Source organism: Aethalodelphis obliquidens, unplaced genomic scaffold (assembly GCF_003676395.1).
Source record: "Aethalodelphis obliquidens isolate GAN/ISIS:26980383/991018 unplaced genomic scaffold, ASM367639v1 scaffold42, whole genome shotgun sequence".
Classification (NCBI taxonomy): Eukaryota; Metazoa; Chordata; class Mammalia; order Artiodactyla; family Delphinidae; genus Aethalodelphis; species Aethalodelphis obliquidens.
The window spans coordinates 11,537,220-11,563,585 of record NW_020837986.1 but is presented as its reverse complement, the minus strand read 5'-3'; the positions used below and the strand labels follow the sequence as shown (position 1 = coordinate 11,563,585).

Here is a 26,366-nt window from a genome sequence, read left to right as displayed (position 1 = left end):
TGAAAATGCACATCAGCATACAAAAGACTTAGCAGTCACGGAACATGTTTAGTCTCAAACTCTTCTTTACCATGGAACATCCCACCCCGCACCCGGCATAATTAGAACACTCTTCAAGACTGCTTCCTAAGACACTTTGGAAATGGTGGTCTGGTTCCCTTATAACCATGGCTCTTGATCAGAAACTCTCAATGGCCTTTGCTTTGTCACTCCATGAAAGGCTCCTTCCAGCTGAGCTGTGGTTGGTATGAGGTAATATAGTAGACAAAAAAGAGGCTGATGCTATTGTGAATGGGTAACCTTAGGGCAACCCATCATTTTAAATGGGTCTGCTACAGTCAATCCAATTTTAACCAAACAATACCTCAACTGGACTATCTCAAAGAGTTAGGATCATTCCAGAGAATCTGTTTTGAGAATGGAGTTAAGAACTGGAGTTGAAATTGCCAGCCTCTCACCAAACTGTAAAGTCCCATGTCTCCCCACTAAAGAAATGAACAAAACACACATATATATGCACAAAAGCGCTAATTCCACAAGAGGCACTGATCCTTGCTTTATTCACACGGTAACATCTGACATTGGGAATTGTGTGGTATAGATACAAAAGAAGGAAGATGAAATCATAAACAGCAGTTGAGTTCATTAGGGCAGTGCTGGCAGCTCAGCCAGTGTGTAGTCCCCTCAGGTCCTACTGGGTTGAGGGAATGCTCTGCCCCCTCCACTGCTTCTTGGCCAAGATGCTTTACAACACTTGGCCTATACTTTAAAATTAAGGGTCACAGTGATTAAAAACAACACGGTCAAGACATTCAAGGCTGAGTGACTGCTCCTGGAATAGTCTGGCAACAAGAAAGTGAGGAGCAGCATTATGCCCTTATCCTTGGCAAGTACGTGCAAGGCAGATCACAGCAGACATGTAAGATGATCTTTTCCCCTGTGCTCAGTGGAGAAATACCTTTTCGGCCAAAACCACAGAAGGCAGAACCAGAAGGAAGCCCCAGAAGCACCACACAAGCAATATCACCTCTTAGTTTCTCATGATCACATTTAAAAGCTACTTTAATACAGAAAATAGAAAAAGCATTTGTGGTGGGTCCTTTTCAAATCCAGAACACAAGTTGGGGAGGAAAAAGAAAAGCTTCCTCTAGCATCATGGTTTGGACTCTCAAGAGTTCTCTCTACTGCACATGCCACACCACTTCCTCACCAACAGAGGCCCAACGGGTTTTTCTTGGAGTGCCAGTTACAAGACACACCCAAAGGCTGTTATCTCTAAACTTCTCTTAGTGGCCAATAAGGAAGAAAATGCTAAGGAAGGTACTTAGCACCTTGTATTCCCTCATGTGGTAACAGCTGGAGGACTTAGCAGTGAGGTAGTGGCAACAATCCTCACATAATGAAAAGAATTCAAGTCTATAAAATCGTTCTCTGGACACTGAAAACAAGCTGTCCTCCCAGACCTCATCCTCCAACCACCCTCTCACGTGAAGCTGTGTCTACTCCCGGTATACCGGGAAGCTGAGAAGGAAAATGGCTACCCAGCTGAAGTTTCTCAGGACTAGGATACAGAGACCTCGCCAGAGCCTAGGCACAAACTGTTCTGCTGAATTCATTAGGCATAATTTTTTTTTATAGAAAAGAAAACTGAAGGACAAACCAAATTGAAAGAATCACTGTTATAATAACTTTAATTTATCTTGCATTTTACAGAAGTCTATGAACGATTTTAAAAAAGCACCGCCTTACCCCATCATATTTCTCTGACAGTTGTTAAAGTAGGCAACGAGTATGTCAACAGCTTGAGCAACGGCATCTTGCAAGAATTTCAGACCAACCGGCCACACGCCAAAGAACTTGGCAGCTTTTCTATCTTGTTTTTAATACAGTGGTATATCCACTCTGATGGTAAACCTGTCCAGCCAAATCTCCACAACACACTTTGCAAAATCAGTGGTGATTAGCAAATTAGTTAGCTTTGGCACGGAGCTGTGCTCGCTTGCCTGTGACAGCCTGGAAGCCAGTTTTGATGCTGGCAACAGAGCATCGAGAATGACAAGTTTCACACTGTAAGAAGTAGAGTCGGGTGTCCTTTTGCAGGATTGTGTCCGGTGATCGGCACGTGTGACAGGTGACATATTCCTCTGCAGGAAAAGCAACATAAGGAATTACCTGGTAGCCACAGTGAGCCAGAGGTTTCTTTCTTCTGAAACACTTCTACTGACTGCAAGCCCAAACCAGGAAACCCAAACCCAAACCCAAACCAGGAAAGCTTAGCTTAGCTACACTTAGGTATTCTAGGGGTAAGAAAACACAAGCTATCTGATGTGATGCTTCACGTACTTAACAACAGGTTGAAAAAAGACCCCGAATGTCCAAAGAAGCAGTGACATTTGCCAAATGCCTACTCCTGGCTGTGTTTACAGGAGAGCCACTTAGAGAACTTACTAGCTTTCCTAGGTGGGAACAGATCTGCCAATTTTAAGTGATTAGGAAGGTAACAACTGGGTCAGGCCAGGTGTGAGTGCAGACAGATTTCTCTGACTTGGCCTTCAGCCTGGAACCAACCAGCAGCCTTGATCAGCTGGGTCGTCTTAGGAAATCCAAATCCCTCCCCATGACCCCTAATCGGCCACCAAGAGCCACCTCCCACCCAGCTCCCCACCACTATCATTTTCCCTCATCTTCTAAGGCCAGCCTTTCCAGCTTCATTAAAAACCAATGGCGGTCCCCCAAAATATTTCAGCCCAATAAGAACATTTCAGAGCGACATGTTAGAAATTATAAACTTACTGATATATCTTCTCAAAACATTTTCTATCTGTTTCTGTTGGAATCTTCCTTTAATTACAAGTTGGTTATTACCATCTATAGAACCACTGTGAAAGAAAACAAAAATATCTCCATTATTATTTTCTTCCTATAAGGAATCAAATTCCAGGGCCTTTACATTTAATGAACTTAAAATATATTCAATGGCACAGGATAAGTTCTAGGAGCAGTACTACCTGGTTTCTCAAAAATTATTTTTAATTAAGTAGTTGGTACCTGATGACCCTATTTCCTGACATTAAATTCAATTTTCAATTAATTAAGTCTACAGCAACAAATCTGATTCGTTAACTGATTTTAAGTCTAAAACAAATTTATTCCTTAACTGTCTGTGTGATGACCCATTCACCCAACAAAAGGACAATCACACTTTTACTGAATGCATACCACATGCAAAGCAGTGAGGTAGGCTATAAACACATGCAAAGCAGTGAGGTAGGCTATAAATACAAAAAATATGAAAGGAACTACAGATATCTTTAAAAATTCTAAGACTAAATCTTTTGATTCAGTTACATACAGCTGATGAACATGTTCTAAAACTGTGGTGATGGTTAACTATGTGAACAAATTAGAAACCATTGGATTGTACATATTTACATGTGTGAATTGTATCTGTAAAGCTGTTACAACCCTCCCCCAAAAGTACAGTTGAAATCACAGGCCTCATATTGTCAATGGTGCTTAAAAAGAAACTTTTTGAAAAGAAGTTGCTGACAAGTACTTTTGAGAAAGCAAAGCTCTCTGCTAGACGTCATGTGTTAAAAATTACAAATCACAAAGTGAAACAACAAAATTCAGCCAAGCAGCATTAAATTTATATTTGCTCCGTATCTTATTATAAAACTGATTTTTGTAAGAACCTCTCCTGTGATTCTCCTTTAACTATAAGAGTTTATTATCATTCTGCATGAACTGCAACCCCTAATCTCTAGGCTACAGTGACTTCAATGCTTGATGCAAGAAATTTTTTTCATTCACTGTCAAAAGAAATTGAATTTTCTCAACAACCCTGTAATATTTAGCCCACTGACCATAAGTTCACTGGTCACAACTTGTTATAATTTACCTCACCTCTACAAAAACTAAATTATTCTGAGAAGTAGGAAAAACACTACCTTTTACTCCTTCATCAGTTAATACAAGTTAAAAACAATGATTGTAACAAATTTACATTTAAAACAATTCTTCCACAACACAGTCCACATATCTACCACTGGTCAAGTAAATTACTCCTTAACCCCAAAGCAAATACAGCCAATTCCAACAAACTGAGTTTCAAGAGTAGGAAGAGAACAGGACACCTCAGTTATCTCTATACTGCCAGCAAGGCACAGGATTAAGGCTCTTAAGAGTTCGAGCTCCTGAGAAAGGCAGACCTGAGTTTACATCTTGACTGCAATTAACTAGCTATGTTACCAACCATACAACTTCAATTCAGCAAACCTGTTTCCAAATGTGTAAGACAAGGGTAATATTAGTTTCTAACAGTTCACATAACTGTTTACAGATTGAGATGGTACCCAAAAAAGTGCTTGGCATACAATGGGCACTCAATGTCTTAGTCATATTTATTATGTCCTAATTCTGCATTACTTATTTTTAAAGGGACATTCAGCTTCCTATTCCTAGCACTTATGGCCAAACTAACTGGGATGGGCTCCATGGGACACTGGCCCTCCCGAATGGTGATGGACTGGCGTGGTGTCTTCAACAGGAGAGCCCTAAAGACAGGGAAGTAACTATTTAATTATGGATACCTGTTTCAATGTTTTTCCCATGCCACTAATCAATTTATAAGCTGTACTTCATCCACAGCCTATTTACAATTTAGAAAATAAATTCTGTCCTAAGAAAATGGCTTCCTCTGAAATCTGGTATTTGCTCCATAAAAAGACCCAGGAATTCCAATTAACGACAGGAAATTCTCTAAACATGGCAGAGCCATGGTGCTCACTCTGGTATACCAACAGGCCTGTTCACAGACGAGCCAATGTGAACTTTGTTTCCTATTCCCAAGTAACCAACCTCCCACAGAAATGAACAAGTTTTCCTCCTTCACTGCCCTAAAAGTTCCTCTGACAATAAAGTGAATGTTTTTTTTTTTTTCTAAGCGTGTTACATATCTTTTCAAGTTAAGAGAATTTCTTATGAAATGTCCATTAATACTGTAAGTAACTATACATAAATGTGAATATAGTTTCTTACCTTGTACCCAATTCAGCCAATAAAAATGCAAGGAGATGTTTGGGCTGACGATGTAATCTAAAAAGAAAGTCGAATAATATAAACCTTATCTTTCATGGAAATCTAACCAAACTGCTAAAAACCTCACCCTGTTCACTGTTTTAATTTGTTATTACGCAGCTATTAGGTGAATTTTAGCACAGTTCATCAAACTCTGAAATGAAGATAAATGATACCATTTGTTTACATTTCAAAGCCCATAAAACAATATTACATTTTATTTACAAACATATACACATTGGTAAATGTCTATAAACAGGGACAGGAAAGGTAAATACGAACTTTAGAGGATAAAATCTTTTTCTAGGAAGGAAGGTAAAAGGGATCAGAAAGAGATATAAAGATGGCCTTAAACTGTAACTGTAAAGCCCTCTTTGTAACGAAGCAAAAAGATCTGAAGCAAATGTGTCAAAAGGTCAAAATACAACAAATTGAGGTAATGAATACTTGGGTATTTGTTATGCTAATTCCTATATATTTCCTGTTTGCAATTTCTTTATTTAAAAAGAGCGAAGTGTTTCACAGCAGCACAATAGCAGAAAATTTAAAACATCTAAAATATTCACCAACTGGGAAGTAGTTAAATAAATTACGGTACATCCATTCTATCTTGCTTTTAAAATAATACAGGTCTCTAAATACAAAAAAACCAAAAAGATGTATCCACATAAAATGAAAAAAGCAAATACAGAGCAAGGCCACTCAGTATTTTCACTTTTTTTTTTTTTTTTTTTGCTGTACGCGGGCCTCTCACTGCTGTGGCCTCTCCCGTTGCGGAGCACAGGCTCCGGACACGCAGGCTCAGTGGCCATGGCTCACGGGCCCAGCCGCTCCGCGGCATGTGGGATCTTCCCGGACCGGGGCACAAACTCGTGTCCCCTGCATCGGCAGGTGGACTCTCAACCACTGCGCCACCAGGGAAGCCCCTTTCACTTTTTAATTCTATTCATTTGGCACTGTTTGAGCTTGTTCCAATAAGTAGATATTACTATTACAATTTTAAAAAGTTATTTTTAAAAAGTTACAATTTTAAAAAGTTACTTTTTCCCGAAAATGTAATGAGTAAGGGTTGGTGAAAATATAATAATAATAATAACACTTACATTGCTACTGGGAGTATAAACTGGTATAAACTTGTTGGAAAGCAACTGCCAATGTTTGCCATAAAAATGTCCATTCCTTGTGACTAGGCAATTCCATTTTGGGAATTTTTGCCCTAAGGCTCTATTCTGAGTTCTGCCGAGATACATGTATCTCCCAATGCATCCCAATGCAGCCATAAATAAATAAATAAAATATTTAAAGCCTTGTGCTTCAAAGGATGGCAAGAAAGTGAAAAGACAATCCATACAATGGGAGAAAAAAATTTATCTATATATATAAAAAAATATGTTGTATAACTCCTAAAAACATTTAAAAGACTAATGATAAGGGTAAAAATTTCACAATATATTAAGAGAAAAATATGTTAAAAACCAGTACAATACCAATTTATTTAAAAATATGTAGATGCATAAAAGTAGCAAAACAAAAATATTAAACTATAATTACTATCTCTTAATGGTGGACTTACAGATGACTTTTTTTCTTTAGTAGGTCTATATTTTCTAATTTTTCTATAATAAGCATATACTACTATTGCCATCAGCAAAAAAGTCTAAAACCTTTTAAGTCATGCCTAAGCAATGAAAACAAGTGGTTACTCTGGGCAGGGAATTTTTAGTGATTATATTTTCTTTGTTTACTGTTGTTTTCCCTTTTATCTGCAACAAGCATGTATCACTTATGAAACTAAAAAGAACAGGAGATAAGGTCAGTTGCCCTAAGGAACCTGCCAGAAAAGGTGTAGCTGAGGAGCTTTGAGAAGAGCCAGCCCCAGACAGTGACCTGGGGGTGAGACAGGCATGGAATGCGATGGTAATTAAGAATGTCGAAATCTCATCAACTGTGTCTTGGCAATAACCATCCAAGGAAGAAGGACATTAAATTCAGCTGCTTTCCCAAAGCTCACTGCTTGTACTTGCTTGGCAGGCCCACCCCAGGCTGATGAGCTTTTCCACCTCCCTGGGCTCTCCAGGCCCCTGTCTAAGGACTACAGTCAGCCTTCTTACTCTTCACTCCATCTGGTTAGGATCGTCTCATGAGTCAGCATGAGTGGGCTTCTCTCACTTCTGGATGCCCAATAAAACAAGCCTAAAGACCTGTGAGTCAAAAGAACTGACGGACTCGAACTGTGACCTCCCTCGACCCCACCCTGACACCTGTGCATTCTTTCTACTTTTTAATAGAGTCCACAATAAGCATATTTAACATACACTCCACTGAGAATCTAGCATTTGGGACGGAGACTCTGCATTAACCAACTTACAATTTACAGATATCTGTAAAGTTGACAAAAGAAGTTTTCTTGGTTCCTACTCGGACGACCTGTGGAGGTTTCATGACAAATTTCCTTTTCTCTCCAGCAACCATATCTGGATTCTTTTCCCTCATGATGTTGAACACTCGATTCAGTAGCTATAGAGATAAAGTGGTATTCGTGTACAGTCTTATTAATAGCAGGAGTATAACGTTCCCACTTGAGTCATTGTGCTTTTCCTTTAAACAGAACAAACTTTACTTTTTACTAAATGTACACACACATCACATGTTCTGGGAGCTCCCTGAAGGCAAGACTCAATTCTCAACCAGGAACTGGTCCCTTATGGATGCTTAATAGTTCCTTGTTCAAAGTTAAAGGAATGAACAAGCCCCTAATTCTACTGTTTCTGTGGGAAAGTATATAGTACCTGGAGAAGTAAAATTCAGACTACCCTGAACAAGCAAACTCCAGACTACTATGGCCCCCTATTCGCCACTCCCTCTCCCTACTGTCCCCCTTCAGTGGGGCTCCAATGGCCTCAGAAGTTCATGGATTCAGATGGAACAGTGAGTACTATAATGACTGCCACATTGTGAACAGCCTGCCCCAAACGTCGGCATCAGGCAGTGCGACCTCTCTGGGTCTGTTTCATTATCCACCTATACTTCAATGGCCCTTTCAAATCAGGGAACATTTATCCTGCTTTTGTTTTGAGTTCTACTGAACAGTTCAGCCCCCTTTCATAACAGAATTTGTCTTACCTCCTCATATGTGTAGTCTCTTTCTGAACCTGCCCAAGCAGGGCCTGTCTGGTTACTGAATGAGATACCATCATCTTTTTTGCTGTCTTCATCTTCTAAAGCTACAGATAACAAAGACTGTAAGAATGAGGGGTAGAGCCTGATACAGTAACAAAAAGGGGAGAAGGGAGAAGCAGATCTAGAGAAATGAAAGCTTCAAAGACATCTGGTCTTCCTTCCCACAGCTGCATTCACAACAGCCTCAAGCATAAAGGCATCAAGGCTCACAAATAACCCCATATTCCTTAAGGGGATGTTACGATTTTCAAAAACCACCCTCTAGGAATGTGTGGTAATACAAACACATTGAACTGTCTTGATTTAACAAACATAAGATAAAATAATGCACTGGGATAAATAGAGGAAAAAATGTTCAATTGTTTTGAAGCACTTAAGAAACATATACATCCATAAAAACCCATCTGCTGACTATACTAAAGTTCTCTAAAGCAGCTATAGCACTTAGAAGCTAATAAACAGCACTTTTAACAAAATAGTAAAAGATTTTTTAAACATTTAAAATTCAGTTACAGTAATTGTCCCAATAGTCTAAATCAGTATGCTTTAATGTAATCACAATTGCCAAGTTCTTCCTCCATGAAATCTTTTAAACTGTCATTATGAAGTTAGATTCTGTTTCCTTTTAGCTTCCATTATTAGGCAGTGGAAATAAGGGGCAAGAAAAAATAAATAAGGAGGCCACCCATGGAAGAGACTAGGCCAAAGGCTTGTGTAGCCTAGAAATGAGCTAAGTTCCCAGTATTACCTTCATCTTTCTCGAGTATTTCATCCTCATCTGGGAACTTGACATTCTTCTTTTTCTTCTTTTTATTGCCAAGCATAATGTCAAGGTCATCCTCTGGTTCAGCTGGTTCTTGAACATCACTTTCAATCTTAAGGTCCTAAGAAAGTGAGATAAGAGTCTCAACATTTTGCTACTAGGATTATTATTATTTTTAAATGACATGGGCTGACATGGTTTTGGAGGAAAAAAAGATATTCAAAACTGAAGTTACAGATCAGAACTCTCTCTCACAGGTGAACCAAACTGGTTCAGAGTCTGTCATTTAAACTGGAAAAATTTTAAGACACTTTTGTGGGACCTTTTCCTTTCTTTTATCCACCAGCCTTGGGATCTTACTATAATTATTGTCCATGTTTTTAAATCAGGCCACTGTCAGAATCAAAGAAACAAGGATTCTTAAATCTTCTCAGTGACAATCTTCAGCAGGAATGGGGTTCAGGAATGTTTTAAATAAGTTTCTAAGTATTCTGATGCAGTTCGTAGGAGGGTTTTTTTTTTCCTTCTGACACCAAATACGTGATGTTTTTCCACCTCAATTCTCCAACTCTCTGACACTAACTAGGTGACCTACAATTCAATGCAGTTCTAACACTACCCAGAGTTAGTGACAAACTCCATGGGTTTAAGGGCTCAGTCACATAAGACTGTCTTCATAGAGGCCAGGTACAAGTATAGAGTCCCCACGTTTCCCATACATATGTCCTACTTCAAATTCAGAGGTTCCCACACACCCCTGGTTCAATAATTTGCTAGAAGGACTCAAAGAATTCAGGAAAACACTTTACTTAACTATTACTTTATTATATTTTATATATATATATATATATACATATATATACACACAATATTATAAAGGATATGCTCAGAAATAGCCAAATGGAAGACATGCATAGAGCAAGGAAAGGGAGGCAAGAGTGCAGTGCTTCCATGCTCTCTTCAAGTATACCACTCTCCCAACACCCCAGTGTGGTCACCAATCCTGAAGCTCTCCAAACCCCACTGTTCAAGGGTTTTTTATGGAGCTCACCCATGAAAGAAACCCATGAAAGGTTTTTTGTGGAGGCTTCATTATGCAGGTATGATTGATGAAATCACTGGTTCTTGGTGACCAAACTCATATCTAGAGATTCCAAGAGTCTTAGGAGCTATGTGCCAGGAACCAGGGACAAAGACCAAATATTTTTTTTTATACCACAGCCAGCCTGGCACCAGACTGAGGAGGTCTTTGGGCATCACTTCAATAGATAAATCCATGAAAGAGGGAGAAGGCAGAACCCACGGAGAATTAGGGTCCTATGATGAATGGATAGAGACAAGGTAAAGCTTGATCCCAAGATTAGCTGCTATAGTCATGGATGTAAATAGGGCATAACCTTGAAATGAGATATAAAAAACCCCAGAAGAGCAGAAAGGGCCAGTTTCAGTCTCCAGCCTTCTAATCTCACCTCCTTTCACCAGTGTATCCAACTCCCTGCCCTGAAGTGTGCCATCCACATCACCCATCAATATCTATTTTTGTGCACCTACATCCTGAACTACTCTGTAAATGGCTATAGTAATTTTAGAAATCTAATCAGCAGAAAAGTTGGAATAGCCGGGACTAAAAGAAGCTCAGCCTTGAGATGCCAAATCCAGCTGTGTAGTCTCAGTGCCACTTTTGGCCATCAAAGACCAACCAGCCCATGTGTATTAGCTGGATAACACCAGACAAGAAATCTGATACTAACCTAGTCTCTAATAAGATGGCAGTCAGTAAATGAGAAACTCAGACATGCTAAATATAAATGAGCACACATCAGCCAGCTTCTAGTCCTATATTATTATTTATTTTATCCCAGTAAGATCTATTTCCAACCTGAGGCTAAGACCCAGTGAAAGGTAGAGAATAGCACATAGTGTTTTTGAAGATTTTTCAAAAGCCCTGTGGTGCTCTGAAAATTCAGGGGGAGAGTAACCCAAGATCTTTAAAATACTTCAGCCTCAAGTTAATGCCCATGTCTTGCCTGATAAGGGTACTTGTAACCTCTTACGTTATGACTTCAGTAGCAGAGAAAAAAGTATCCAAGCACTAAATTAGAGCTTGTAAGTGGCTCTTCAGGACAAAAGCTACTAGAGAAATTTGTTAAGCAAGACTTTCTGTGGCACATCTCTGATGTGTCACCTTGTTACCCAGGATATTTATATCTCATTCATTCAACATAATTTGAGCATTTCTCTTTATCAATTTCCTTATAACAGTAGGAAGAGAAGAAAATCCCCAAACAGGGAGAGAGTAGGATAAATCCAGGTAAAATAATCTTGTTCTAAAGAACTCTAAATTATCCCTGAACCTCCAAAAACAGGAAAAATATCTTACTTGTTTCAGTACCCTAACAATTAGCACACAATGCCTGACTATCATCATTAACATATATTTGCTGAATTAACCAAGTCATTAAAATTGTGACATTGTTTCCAAAACTCAATGAATTACTGCTATGTGTGGGATACACCTTATTTACTTGAATTTGAGCAAATAAATAATTTACCAAAGAAAAATTTGGGTAAAGGGCACAAAAGGGGACAACTTATTGCATGTGTATGTGTATTCTCACTCCTTCTCTCTCATAATTCTGAGATATTTGTATTAGAAATCAATCCAGTAATAAGACAATTACAGGGCCTCAAGTCCCTACAAGATCAGAGAACTCCATAAAACCAACCTGAGTGCTCTGGTTCTCCTACAGACTATAAAATCATCAGCCACCAACCACCACAGGCTGGGGTTCATTCTTTGCTGCTCAGAAGAATACACATAAATTTGTGTATCCTCAACATGCTACCAAAAGTTTAACAGAAGAAACTATATTTGCTCTATAGGATTTCTCACAGAAGTCTCTCTCCTCAGCCAATCTCAGTATGATTAATGACAAGTGGCATTTTGTAATCATCTTAATGGCACACAATACAATGTGTAAAACCTAACTTTACATTCCTTTGAACCATCATCCCTTTAAGATACCTAGTCAGACAAAAATCCCAAGAAACTGACCTTAACAGTGGTGACTAAATACTTAATAACAAAAGCAAAACTAGTAAGAGATGAGACAAACAGGGAGAAACATCAGCCACTAGCAACCTTTCAAGAGGTCAAATTTTACCTTCAATAAGAAAGCAATACTACCTTTACACCTTCCTCAGCTTCATCAATATCAAATATCTTTTTTGTTTTTTTCTTCTTTTTCTTCTGATTAAAGAAGTTCAAGTCATCTAGATCATCAGAAGCATCTAAAAAGAGAATTGAGATTCTCAGTTATTAACAGCAGAAGGTGAAGCATTAAATTATGAGTTAAACCAATGTTTCAGCTATTAATCGATCAAGTCACCAGAATAGCGAGATTGGTATTAATTAGCACAGTAATTCCTCCACAACCACAAAGGTTAGGGTTCTGAAAACAAAATGGCAGGTCAACTCAAAGCTTTGTAGGAGAAATCTGGCTAGGGGACCATGTTGGGAATATTTATTTAGTAATCTGACCATATGATGCCTCATTGTTCCCAAGACAAAGTCAGGGTTCTAACATAATTTCCAAGGCTCTCCAGCTTTATCTCTCTACTTCTGCTACTCTTTCATCTGTGACACCTTAATTCCTAGTTCCAGCTCAACTGAACTACCTCCACTTCTTAGTGAAGTGTGTGTCTCTCACCTTCAAGCCTTCCTATGGGCCCTCCCACACAGCTCTTACCTTCATCTCACAGGATCTTTGTTAGGAGTTACTTCCACCAAGAAGTCTTCTCTAAGCCTATCCCTCCTGTTCCCCAACTGGGTTAGGTGTCCCCTAGGTGCTTTGATAGTACCTTCTACCACTTCAACAGAGGTGTTTACCAGCTGCTTGTCTATCTCCCAATGAGATATTAAGGGGCTATGCCTTTCTCACCTAAATCCCAGTGCCTAGCTCAACGAGCTACTCAATCAATCAGGCTACAATATGAATAAAATGAGATTTTATCCACCATTAGTGAGTAATAATGGGTTTGGTTCAATAAGTTTTCCATTTGTTCTGCCCTACTGTACACTAGAAATATTTTTAAATGCCCCACTACAAAGTTTTTCAAGGAGCTATTTATGAATTAATTTTGTCTTAATAAAAGAATGATTTACTTTCCAAGTTTGTTTTAAACATGTATAAGATGCCTAGCACATGGTATATGCTCAATGAATGTTAATTTTCTCTATCCCTAGTACAGTGTCTTCTATTCAATAGGCATAAATGTTTACTTAATCATTTATTTCTAATTGTCAAATGCTGTCTGTGTTAAAGCACAGAGTGAATAACTCATGCTGGTGTCTAAACCCAAACATTTTAGGCTGTAATTTTAATCTCTTCTATATGTTTTCAAACTTGTTAAGACACAAAACTGTTTATCTTGGTCCCATTTCTTCCTGCCTACACTCAAATACAACCACCATTAAAACTGGAAAAGAGACATCCCGAAAGGCTAGACTAGAAGAACCAGCCCTGGAGTAACAAAGTTTTGTCATCTCTGTCTTGTGGATTCAGTGGAATTTTCCCTGAAACAAGTCTTATCAGAAATCTGGCAAGGTCCCATGCACACAGACTGTTGATGGCCTCAGCTTCACTGTAATAGATAGCCTCTCAGGCTGAAAGGACACTGTGTGCACAAAATCCAAAATACACTGATGGAAGAGAACCAGGTCTCCCAGGACAACAGTGACTCTCTCATGTCTGCCACTTACCTTTTTTCCTACTGTCCTCTTCATCAGCTTCTACATCTTTGTCCTCAGTTGGCTCTGGCTCCACTTCTTTTGTTTCTGAGGGCTGGGTTTCTTCTGTCTGGGCATCCCCTTCCTCATCTAACATAAAAGGCTTCTTCTTCTTCTTTTTCTTCTTGCTCATAGTAGGATCAAAAATCATCTGTTTAAAAGATAATTAAAAAGAAAAGGGGACCACGTGATTAGTTTTAATGATACTCACATTCCAAGTATGCTGTATTCTCAAAAGGCATACTCTTAAAAGAAAGAGTATTTGACGCATTAAAGTATCTAAAAGGATTTTACAAAAAAATATATATATGTACACACACACACACACACACGTAACCTTCCTTATACTATTAAAAGTTGAGGGGGTGGGCTTCCCTGGCGGCGCAGTGGTTGAGAGTCCGCCTGCTGATGCAGGGGACACAGGTTCGTGCCCTGGTCCAGGAAGATCCCACATGCTGCGGAGTGGCTGGGCCCGTGAGCCATGGCTGCTGAGCCTGTGCATCCGGAGCCTGTGCTCCGCAACAGGAGAGGCCACAACAGTGAGAGGGCCGCGTACGGCAAAAAAAAAAAAAAAAAAAAAAAAAAAGGAAGTTAAGGGGGTGCTTCCCCAAAACATATGTACATGTCTTTTAATTTAAAATTATCACAAGATAACAGAATTTAGGAAAGGGATCTTAGCAATAACTCATGCTTCACCCCTCGCTTTATGAATGAGAAAACCAACGCCTAGACAAGTCATACGTGTTTTATTTAAGGTTGGTAACCTGGGGTTGCTATACCAGGAGACTTGAACTGATAAAAAAAAAACTTAAAAAAATTTTTTATCCTGAAACTCAGATAAGCCTTTAAGGAAATCCATCAGCAGCCCTTCATGTAGCAAATCTCTGAGTAAAAGAAACTTCTATACAACCTTTTACTCTGCTTTTTGTTTCTGGAACATTAAAAAATACAGATAAAGTGTTTAAAAGCACAAGTCTAGAACCTAACTGACTGAATTCAAATCCTGACTCTGGTTCTTACTTTTGTTACCCCAGGTAAGTTCTTGCCCTCTCCTTGCCTCAGCTGTAAAATGGAGATCAGTAGCAGAAACAAAACCAAATCTCACGAGATTATTAGGAGAACTAAATAAGTAAATAAATATAAAACACTTGGCGCAGTGCCTGGCACAAAAGTACTCAATAAACGTTAGCAATTATTATACAATTTATATAATGCTTTACAGTTGACAAAACATGGTATCTCTTGATCCCTATCACTGAAATTTCATCAACTCAGGGTGATCTAATTTCCAAGACATATCATGAAACTCAAAAAAATTCCCAAAACTGATTCTGATTAACTTAAATTCCTTTATGTCCCAAGTACATTAAGGAAACTGAGCTACACTGAAACCAAACTATGGTCTGTAATAAGGTAGGGTAGTATAAATATAGTCCTCACCCAATACAGAAGGATTTGCAAGACATTCTGGAAATTGATACAGCCTCATTTCAAAGTTATCCCCTCCAACCTTAAGAAGGCTCTACTTGTATAAATGAGCAATTCTGAAAAGCAGTCAGTCTGAGGAACATGATCTGGCAAACTTAGAGAAGAGGATAGAAGAGCCAGGAGGAAGGAGTTCGCCACTGCTGACCTACTGGGTCTTGAGTCACCCTACATGGAGTGCTGTAATCTGTTCCAGGGAAGAAGCTATAATTCATCCTTATTCCTGAAATATGGAAGTTTGGCAAAAGGACAGACAACACTCCAGGCACTATAAATTTGGTTGCCTGGCAGGGCTTATAGTTCACTTACTGCATTTTTTTCAAGCATCAAGTTCCCTAGAATATTAATTATCTTTTAACTATTATTCAGCAAGACAGACTAAAGGTAAGGGGGATCCTAAAATCATCAAAGGACATCCTCACAACCGCCCTGTTATGCTCTGAAAAACATTCATATAGGTCCACAGGGAAACAGTACGGTTGTAGCCTTGTAAAGGGTTATAAACGTGAAAGCACTGTACACTGAAGTAATTAACACCTCTCTCAATTACTCTCTCTGGATACTTAAGACATAAACTCATTGCCTCATTTTATTCACACCACTCAGCAAAACCAGACTTTAAAAATATGGAAATAGGGATTCCAAAATAGTGCCCAAAGCAGACCTCCCCCAAACCACAAGGTCACATCAGTCTTAACTTTAAAAATGTGGTTTCTGGGACTTCCCTGGTGGTCCAGTGGTAAAGAATCCACCTTACAATGCAGGGAACGTGGGGATCGGGGAACTAAGATCCCACGTGCCGCGGGGGCCCGCGCAACAACTACTGAGCTTGCGCACCTCAACTAGAGAGCCTGCGTGCTGCAAATTAGAGAGCCCATGAGCTCTGGAACCCGGGCACCACAGCTACAGAAGAGAAAACCCAACACCACAACTAGAGAGAAGCCCGCGTGCCACAATGAAAGATCCCACATGCCTCAGTGAAGATCCTGTGTGCCTCAACTAAGACCTGATTGCAGCCAAAAATAAAATAAATAGATCTTTTTTTAAAATTTTTTTTTTTTAAGACTTTCATATCTGACTTAACAAATTATCACAGTCCATATGTTTTGTTTATGAAACTAGCTGGGATGTGAGATGCAAATAGTTGCTCACAGTACACTTATGGAAAAGCACAGACTCTTCTGGGCTTTCTTTTTTTTAACTCTAGATAGAACAAAGCCTTCAAGTTTTCTCTTTTCAACTTCCCACACTGGGTTGGGTTGAAGAAAGTGAGGAAAAGGGACAGCAGCAAAAGTTACCCTGACAATAGCCTAAAGTGCTTCAGCAAGTTGGAAGCCTACTCCCATCTATCATACCTTATTCAGGAAGTTAACTTTAAGGCCACAGCACACCCCACCCAGAAGGCAGGAGTGAGTTACAAAAGCACCCAGAGAAGCAAGGTGAGCAGAACAAATGCTCCGAAGAAATGTGTCGTCATCTCTGGGTGATAGGATTCTGGGAGATTTTTATTTCTCTTTGCATTCTTCTGTGTTTTGTATACGTCATACAACACATATTCCATTTTTAATCAGTTTCTTTTGTAAAACACCTTACTATGTTGTGTGACAACCTGACGTTCCGATACTTTGTGGATGGGGCCTAGTAATAAGCAATAATCTTAGCTATTGACAGCACTTTAATGCCTGCAGATTAGGGACTTTTTCCTCACAAGGCAGCACTCATATTTCTAGAATACTGCTTTTTAGAGGTCATGGTTCCACTAGTTTAAAAGAGATTATGTTATGTGAGTTTTGGGCTTATTTGCCAGGTTTAAAAGGAAGTGTGTGCAGTTTATGACAACTATACATTAAAAAACTATTAAAAGAAAAAAAGGAAATGTGAAAAAAGAAAGAAATTACTTTTTAATAGTAGGTTCTTTAATGCTCTATCCTGGCTACCAGGCAGCACTACTTCCACTGTAGGGAATCCATCACAGTTTATAAATCATTTCTATGTACAAATTTTCACTCGATCCTTACGTCTGTAAAGTAGCCAGAAGTTAAGGATCGGCCTAAGAAAACTTATCTATCCAGCAGTATTAAAGGAACCAGAACCTGCACATACCTTCAGAGTGGAAGCCAAAGGCAGGATTCTAGTCATACTAACTTGCTGTGTGATCTTGGGCAATTTAATCTCCCTGAGCCCTTATTTCCTGTTTACAAAATGGACTGGTAGATCTGAGAAATGCAAAGCTGCTTAATACTTTATGGGCTTCCAAAGTCCTCTGCTGGAATGCTAGTTCTGACATCTCTGCTTGACGAAATCCTTTTCACCCTTCAGTAATATTCCACTTCCTTTGACATCTGATCCCACTGCTAAAACTGAACCCTCCAGCCCTCCAAATCGCTGTTAATGGCTCTATTTCTACCTCCTATACCAACTGGTAGTAAATCTCTTACAACACTTGCAAGTACTTTACCACAGAAAACCAAACACAGAATAGCACCCCAGAGAACTCTGCACTATATAGGTACTTTATTTGTTAAAGGTTATGAAAAGCTTAGAAAATGGGTAGAAACAAAACAAGCATGAGACACTGCCAGTCTCAGAACTTTTGAAATACAGTGGCCTAGAGCAATGTCTACCATGACCTCCAAGCAAGAACCACACACCTCCCTTAGACTCAGTTTCCTTCCTAAGAGAGCGAGACCCTCCTAGTCACCTAAATGGAGATTTGGAATTCTACTACTGGCTCAGCCACTTACTATTTGATCATGAGCATCATACAACTCTCTAAAAGCCTCGGTTTTCTCATTTCTAAAATGGGCATAACAATACCCACCTTAAAGGGTTGTCATGAGAATCAAATGAGAGCTCAGAATCCCCTCCAGAATAAAATCCAAATTCCTTAACTTGGTCTTCAAATCCCTCCATGAACTACCTACTACCTATACTTCAAGGGATTAACTCTAACCAAATTGGATAATATTCTACTCCCTTGCCCTGGATCAGGCCTTTCCACTACTTGAGGAAATTCAAAGCATTTCCAAGGTCTACCTCAAAAGCCAAAGCTCGAAAAAGACTCGAATTTTTTTCTTCCTTCTCTCCGAGGCCCTATTGGCCAAGCACTCAAATGTTTACAGAAATTAATTATAAATTCAAGGGTTTTTTTCTGGTGGGGAGAGCTGGCCGGTAAGCGGTAGCTCTCCCAGCAGTGTTTATACCTACGGATATCACTTAAAGTCAAATTTCATTTTAGGTCGTTTGGTTTTAAATAAACTGGGATAAATCTGGCCAAAAAGGGATTTGAGGAAATTTGCTGAGGTACAAGCACGACAGTATAAAAAGACCCAGGCATCTTTGCAACTCAGACTTCCCGCTGACGTCGCTGAGAGCTCTGCTAAGGAAGGCTCAGGGACTCCCGCCCTAAAACTTTCCGAAAAAGTTAATCACTTTTTCAGGCTGAAGGATCTTTTCCTCTCGTCCTACCCCCCTCTACATGAGAACAAGAGTGGGTGCCGGGCAGGACAAGCCAGCCTGCAAAGTTTTAAACTAGGGCGCTCCACCGGAGCCAAGAGACGCTCCTCTAGGCACCACCAGCGCCCAGACAGTGAGAGTTGAAGCTGCACCGTCAAATCGAAGGGAATGCAGGGGCCGCCAGCCCCAATCTCGTTCAGCTGGGGCATTAACCGGGCATGCAAGCTCTCTTCTGGAGGGCGACTCAACGTGCTCTCCATTCCGGAAACGCCGGCCACGGGAGGACGCCGGCCTCAGCGCCGCCACCCTGAGGAGAGCGGGGCACGGCCAAGCCGCGGTTCCGGAGCCCTCGCCGGCTCTGCCGCTCCGCGTCGCCTAGGCCCGGCTGCCCCACATGGCGGCGGCCGGCCGCTAGGCCGCAGGCCCAGTCTCCCACACTGGGGTGGGTCTGTCTCACTGCCTCCGTCCCTAGACCTAGCGCCAGCCTCAGGCCCTCACCTCGTCCCCGGACATGGCTGCGGCTCGAGTGGGCTCGGCACGGACGGAAAGTCTGACAGGTCAGCCCCAGGCCCAGGCTTCAGCGTTGCTCCTGCCGACACCTCTCCCACCACCGCACTAGGCTCTTGCATCAGCGAAAGGGAACAACACCCCGCCCTCTCTTCCCAAGAGTTAGAAATGCGCCTGCGCAGAGACCGCCAAGGCGCAGGCGCGCAGCGAAGCCGACCTAGCGCGCTCCGACTGGCGCAAGTTACCAGGCGACGCCGCGGCGACAGGCAAGCCGGGACTTGTAGTCCGCCTAGGAGAGGCGGGCGCTAGCGCGGCCGCCCCGCGACCCGTGCGCGTGCGCGACGTCTGAGGAAGCCGGCACGGAAGGTTCGATTTTGCCTGGGGGCTGCCCTTACCTTAGCTTTTGGAGGCGTGGAGAGGCCGCGCAGTTCTGCGTCGCTTGCGGAGTGAATTCGAGGTGGTTTCTCTTGGGTTAGGGTGGTGGGTAAGGCACTCAGTAATATGAACCCGTCGGGGCTTGTTTCCCTGCTGCTCCCTCCACCGTGCTCCATTGGGGTGTTCTAGTGTTTCAGGAACTCAAAGTTGGAGCTAGAGGCGCACACCTCACTAAAGGGTTTTACTTCACGAGAAATTTAACTCAACAGGCTGGATTTGAACTTGGGAGGTCGGCTTCTCCCTGTAGACGGGAGAGGAGACGTCCCCTGAGGAGAAGCGGCCTGGCAGGAGGCATTCTGTCGGGAAACCTTGAAATCCTTGTTTGCGAAGTCTCAGCTTGAACGCTGCGGGTGCAGTTCCCCTTGAGGCATGATGATAGCAGTTACCCTTTAGGGGGCTTTCACTATTGTCAATGCCTTCCAGCCAAATACCACCGAGATCACCTGTCTAGTTGATCAAAGCTGGGCTTCGACTTCCCTGGTGATCCAGTAGTTAAGAATCCGCCTGCCAATGCGGAGATACGGGTTCGAGCTCTGGTCCGGGAAGATCCCACATGCTGCAGAGCAGCTAACTCTGTGCACCACGAGTACTGAGCCTGTGCTCTAGAGCCCGCGAGCCACAACTACTGAAGCCCACGTGCCACAATTAACAAGCCCAGGCGCCTAGAGCCCCTACTCTGCGACAAGAGAAGCCACCGCAATGAGAAGCCCGCGCACCGCAATGAAGAGTAGCCCCCCCAGTCGCGGCAACTAGCGCAGCAACGAAGACACAACACAGCCATAAATTTTAAAAAAACCTGAGCTTATTGTCTCCTTGTAAGGAGGGGAGACACAGCATGAGGCACAGGGAGACATCTCAGGAAGAGGGTGCTGGAAAGAATTTACAGGGTTTGGGCTTGTGTTAGGTAATTTGGAGGAGGGCTCCAGGAAGCGGGCCTTCTCTCTGGATTGGATGCTATTAGGAGGTGAAGGTAATTCTATGATGGGTTATTTTAATCATTATTATCTAAAAAGGGAGAAGCACCCTCATGTTAGCCAGGATAGGGGGATATTTGGTCTTTTTGTTTTGTTTGTTTTTCTTTTGTGGTTGGGACAGCATTCTTGTTTGTATTCAAACATGTTTATGGAGTGGTTTTGTTTTTGTCTTATCCATCATGGTCACAGAGTGGCTTTGTCTGATGTTGGTGTTTTGTGAAATTGTTTATGTTCAGTAGGGCAGCACATCCTAGTTGATAACACCAGCCTAGCTCCCCATATTCAGGAGCTGCTTTTCTCCCTCTCACTGTGCTTCATATCACTTAGTGTATATTCCATGCTTTGGGCCTCAAAACAACTGTGTGAGACAATCCACAAATAGTTTGTACTCTCCATTGGATACTAGTCCCTAATGTAAGTGTGGTAGGTAAAGTTAGGTCCCTGCCTCCAAGGAGCTTATAGCTCAGTGAGAGTGATCCAAGCCCAGGCAATCTGATGCCAGTGGCTGCTGCTTTACCACCTTGAGAATCTGTATTCCTAAGGGGACTACACTGCCTCCTCAGTAATTTTCAGCTACTGATATCTGTGCATACCAGGATTTCTCAACAGCAGCACTCTCGACATTTTGGGCCAGATAATTCTTTGTTATTGGTGGCTGTTCTGTGCAGTGTAGGATGTTTAGCAGTATCCCTGGCCTCTATTCACTAGATGCCAGTGGCACCCTCTCCCTAATTGTGACAACCAAAAATGTCTCCAGCAATTACCAAATCACCCCTGGTCAAAAGCCACTGGTGAATACCATTTGTATCCTCCTGGTCTCTGAGACCTCCAAACAAATATTTGGAGCATGACAGTCCCCAAATCACTTTGAGTGGGGAGGCCTTGAAGAGGAGAGAAGGAAACAATGTGGCCTACGTTTTTGAAAAGCCCATCCAACTAGGAGAATGAAGACTGAGACAAAGAGAAGACAAGTGGGAAAAAACAAAGGTAGAAGAGAAATGATAGAGGCAGAGAGGAGCTCATAGGAAATCACCCTTAAGTTACTTAGTTCACACTAACAAAGTTAGTTCACATTAATAAAGACAAAGCCTTAATGAGGCCTCGCTGTACTGCCACTCCCTGTTTGGGAAATGCTGGTCTGATTAGCAAATAGTGTTGAACACTTTTGTGAAAAGATTTATTTTCTTTTACAGCATGGTACCAGATACGACCTCCCTGAACTGGTTGCTTGCAAGAGACTTTCTTCAGAGATTTCAGGTTACCCTCAAGGTAGTTGTTTTCTTGGGAAAGCCAAGATTCCCTGGGGAGTTGGCAAAAGTCACAAAGCAATGGCAGCTAAGTGTTTCCACGTTTTCCAAGAGATAGATTGTACTTAGATTAAGCTAATAAGAACATCAGCACAATAGTTATTTGTATTTTCCTAACCTGTTTCATCCAGGAATCTGTAAAACATATAGACATTTATTAATTTTCTTCTTATAATGGCGAGGGAAATCATTGACATTCTCCTATTTTATAGATACAGAAGCCAAATTATGGAGTCCACAAAAAGTAGTGAGAAATCCAGAACAGCCTCCTGGAATCTTCACTCTGGGCCATTCTTGATGCTCAGCACCACCCCAGATCTCCAGCTTCCTAGTAGTAAGCTACTGAATTTTATGTTTTCATAGGCTTTAAAATATTCCTTAGTCTCTTCACCTGACCCACAAAAACAGGCCTATAGAGGCTATGATTTTAAATAGTGACGGTACTTGAACTAGAACCCAGATCTCATGATATTAGTCCAGTACTCTGTCTACTTAAGCAAGCCCATACATCCTTGTAGGTGATGTTTAACTTAAAGAAAATATAATTAAGATAGAAATTCTAATGCACAGGGAAATCCAGACCTATTCAATCCTTTTCATTCATTTCATGGGGACTTTACGAGTTAGCTTTGATGAGTAAAAGAGAAAGTCACTGAGGTATTAATGAAAAGCATTTAGTAACTCTGAAATTAAATTTGTCTTTGGGTTGATGAGGTAGATGGGAGGTATAGTGAGCACCGCCCCCTTACCCAAAGAAGTCTTGAATAGTTTATCCTCCGAGAACTAAACCAACAGAAATGAATTCTTAATTATTTAATCATATATAGAAACGACTTATGAGATAATGTGTCAATGGGGAGATTTAGGAATCTAGTCTAATGGAAATACTGTCATAATGTCATTATGTCAGTGATTCTCAAATCCATTATTTCCAATCCAAACTTCTCCTCAGAATTCTAGCCTTACATGTCCAAGTGCCTATTTCTTTCCATTTGCTTGTCTCACAGAGATCTCAAAGTTATTGTGTTTATAACAGAACTCTGGGTATGTCCCACTGCAAATCTTCCTCATCTCAATTAACAAGGCACTGCTCTCTACCCAGTTGCTTAAGTCAGAAACTCAGGAGTTAACTCAGTTCCTTCCTTTTCCTCACTTTCTTCATCCAATTCATTATCAAGTCTTATTGATTCAATGTCCAAAATAAATCTCAAATCCAACCACTTTTTTCTCTACTGCCACTAGCCTGGCCCAGGCGATAGTCATCTCTTTCTTGGATACTGCAACAGTCTCCTCTTGCCCCTTTACTTCATAACACTTAACACAATTTGTTTAATTTATTGGTCCGTTTTTCTTACTTGTGATTTAATAATCTCACTTCACTACTAGAATGTATATAAAGTGCTTGAGGATAGGTACAAAATCTATCTTTTTTTTTTTTGGCTGCATTGGGTCTTCGTTGCTGCATGTGGGCTTTCTCTAGTTGCGGTGAGCGGGGGCTACTCTTCATTGCAGTGTGCGGACTTCTCATTGCGGTGGCTTCTCTTGTTGCGGAGCACAGACTCTAGGCACACGGGCTTCAGTAGTTGCAGCACGCGGGCTCAGTAGTTGTGGCTCGCAGGCTGTAGAGCGCAGGCTCAGTAGTTGTGGCACACGGGCTTAGTTGCTCCGCGGCATGTGGGATCTTCCCGGACCAGGGGTCGAACCTGTGTCCCCTGCATTGGCAGGCAGATTCTTAACCACTGTGCCACCAGGGAAGTCCTGTTATTTATTTTTAAGTGCGTATGTCCTTTCTTTCCAGCTAGATTATTAAAATCCTTGAGGGCAATGACTATGTGTACTGTTGCCTCCTACAGTGTGTTAAGTCTAGTAGGATCTTGATGTAAATTGTGTTGTGATTTACAGGGTTACTTAGTGTCTTGGCATCTCTACAGAAGACTTCAAAACTCTTAAGGAAACCACAATGATATACCACCTCACACCAATTGGATGGCTATTAGGGAAAAAAAAAAAGAAAGAAAATGACAAGTGTTAACAAGGATGTGGAGAAATTGGTGTACTGTTAGTTGGAATGTAAAATAGTACAGCCACTGTGTATGGCTGTTCCCCAAAACAATATGGTGGTTCCTCAGGAAATTAAAAATAGTATTACCGTATGATACAGCAATTCCAATTCTGGGTATGTATCCAAAAAAATTGAAAGCTGAGTCTCAAAGAGATATTTGTATACCTATATGTATAGCAGCATTATTCACAATAGCCAACAGGTGCAAGCAACCCAAATGTCCATTGATAGATGAATGGATAAACAAAATGTGTTATATACATGTAATGGAATGTTATTCAGCCTTAAAAAGAAGGAAATTCTGACATGCTATAACATGGATGAAACTCGAGGACATTATGTTAAGTGAAATAAGCCAGTCACAAAAAGATAAATACTGTATGATCCCATTTATATGAAGTACTTAGGGTAGTCAAATTCATAGAAACAGAAAGTAGAATGGTGGTTGCCAGAGTCTGGGGGATGAGGGAGAATGGAGAATTGTTGTTTAATGGGTATAGAGTTTTAGTTTTGCAGGATAAAAGGTGTTCTGGAGATTGGTTGCACAACGTGGTGAATGTACTTAGTTGTACACAAAAATGGTTAAGATGGTACATGTTTTTTTTTTGCGGTACGCGGGCCTCTCACTGTTGTGGCCTCTCCCGTTGCGGACCACAGGCTCCAGACGCGCAGGCTCAGCAGCCATGGCTCACGGGCCCAGCCGTTCCGCGGCATGTGGGATCTTCCCAGACCGGGGCACGAACCCGTGTCCCCTGCATCAGCAGGCGGACTCTCAACCACTGCGCCACCAGGGAAGCCCAAGATGGTAAATTTTATGTTATGTGTATTTAACCAGAATTTTTTTTTCAAAAGACCACTGAACAGGGAATCAAAAGACCAAGGTTGGAGTTCTTTGTTCCTTGATGACTAATGAATCTTGAGCAAGTCACTTTTTCACTCATGCCTTGATTTCTTCATCTTTAAACAGGATAGTAAAACATTCCCAGCTTCTGGGTGTATGTAAGGATCAGAGAGAAAAAAAAAAAAAAATGAATAACTCTTAAGATAATATTTTTGAGTAGTAGTTCCAGTATTCCAGTGTCCCTGATCTCCTTTAATATTCATTACAAATTTTATGTCTTATTTCATAACAAAATATTCCTAAAGATGTCTTAGCGATAACCTGTTACCACTTCAAAGGATATATACGCTGAACTCTTTCAACTTGGGTTGCTCACCTTATAATTTGGTCCTGGGAAAACATCAAATAAAAAGCCTTTATGAGGGCTATTGATGACCTAAGATCCTAATTACTAATGTGGTTTAGCATTAATTGAGCAAATACAAGTTTAGGATTCTCATGTGAACATAATAAAGCTGGTCCCAAATTAAGGGGATAAGAGGAAGAATGAACATCTGCTGAGTACCTAATAACTGTTAGGCCCTATAACAGATGTGTTACATGCATTATCTCATTTAATCCTCACAACAGCATTGTCAGGTTAATAGCATCATACTCGTTTTATAAACGGGGAAAACAAAGCTGAGAGGTTGTCACTTGCCCAGCATCACACAATGAATGACAGAGATGCAATCAAGTGCAGGTCTGTGTGACTCTAAAGCCCATACTCTTTCTACTGTTACACTGCCTCTCAAAATATATTTGACTATGCCTCTTGGTAATAGAGTTAATGGTAAATATTATATATTTGGTATATATTCATACATTTATATCAATTATCTTACCTTAGTCATTACAAGTAAGATAGACTGTGGTAGGAACAATTATCACCACTTTATAGATGATGAAACAGATAGAAAATTTAACTTACCTAACGCCAACATCAACCAGCCAATAAATAATAATAACAGGACTTGAAAATAGGTACTGCAATTCTCAGACCCATGTGTTTTCCACATCAGCCTCATGAGAGCAGAATTTTATCTCTGAATTTTCTGGTTCTGACATTTTTTTATGGGAGCGAAAGAGTGAGCATCTTGAAAGTCCTTCAGTTCTCAGTATACATGGACAGATTAAACACGTCTTCATCCTTATTCTCTCCCCCATTCACTAAAATGATATTGAGTTAATATTTTTAATGTTATCAGTCCACAAGGACAAAGGGAATGAGAAAGATAACAGGGCTTCCCTGGTGGTGCAGTGGTTGAGAGTCCGCCTGCCGATGCAGAGGACATGGGTTCCCGCCCCGGTCCGGGAGGATCCCACATGCCGCGGAGCGGCTGGGCCCGTGAGCCATGGCCGCTGAGCCTGCGCGTCCGGAGCCTGTGGTCCGCAACAGGAAAGGCCACAACAGTGAGAGGCCCGCGTACTGCAAAAAAAAAAAAAAAA

At 41.0% G+C, this 26,366-nt stretch overlaps 1 protein-coding gene and 1 long non-coding RNA gene across 4 annotated transcripts in view; one reads left to right on the top strand and one right to left on the bottom strand.

The window, feature by feature from the left end:
- Positions 1 to 528: 528 nt before the first annotated feature.
- On the bottom strand, positions 529 to 19,295 carry EIF2S2 (eukaryotic translation initiation factor 2 subunit beta). The gene is made up of 9 exons (XM_027078558.1): positions 19,251 to 19,295; positions 13,785 to 13,962; positions 12,210 to 12,313; positions 9,008 to 9,143; positions 8,203 to 8,303; positions 7,448 to 7,596; positions 5,041 to 5,097; positions 2,794 to 2,879; positions 529 to 2,144 (listed from the first exon to the last, which is right to left on the bottom strand). The coding sequence occupies exons 1-9, from the start codon at positions 19,263 to 19,265 to the stop codon at positions 1,969 to 1,971; spliced, it is 1,002 nt and encodes a 333-aa protein (XP_026934359.1). The 5' UTR covers positions 19,266 to 19,295; the 3' UTR covers positions 529 to 1,968.
- A 298-nt stretch (positions 19,296 to 19,593) lies between these two features.
- Positions 19,594 to 26,366, top strand: part of LOC113605304 (uncharacterized) — an 18,469-nt gene continuing 11,696 nt past the window's right edge. For 2 of the 3 annotated variants that reach the window (XR_003427150.1, XR_003427148.1), the window contains exons 1-3: positions 19,594 to 19,716; positions 21,862 to 21,937; positions 22,188 to 22,309. This is a non-coding gene — a long non-coding RNA (uncharacterized LOC113605304). Of the gene's footprint in view, positions 19,717 to 21,861; positions 21,938 to 22,187; positions 22,310 to 23,877; positions 24,201 to 26,366 lie in introns of those variants that run through there. The other variant, XR_003427149.1, reaches the window with a different exon arrangement.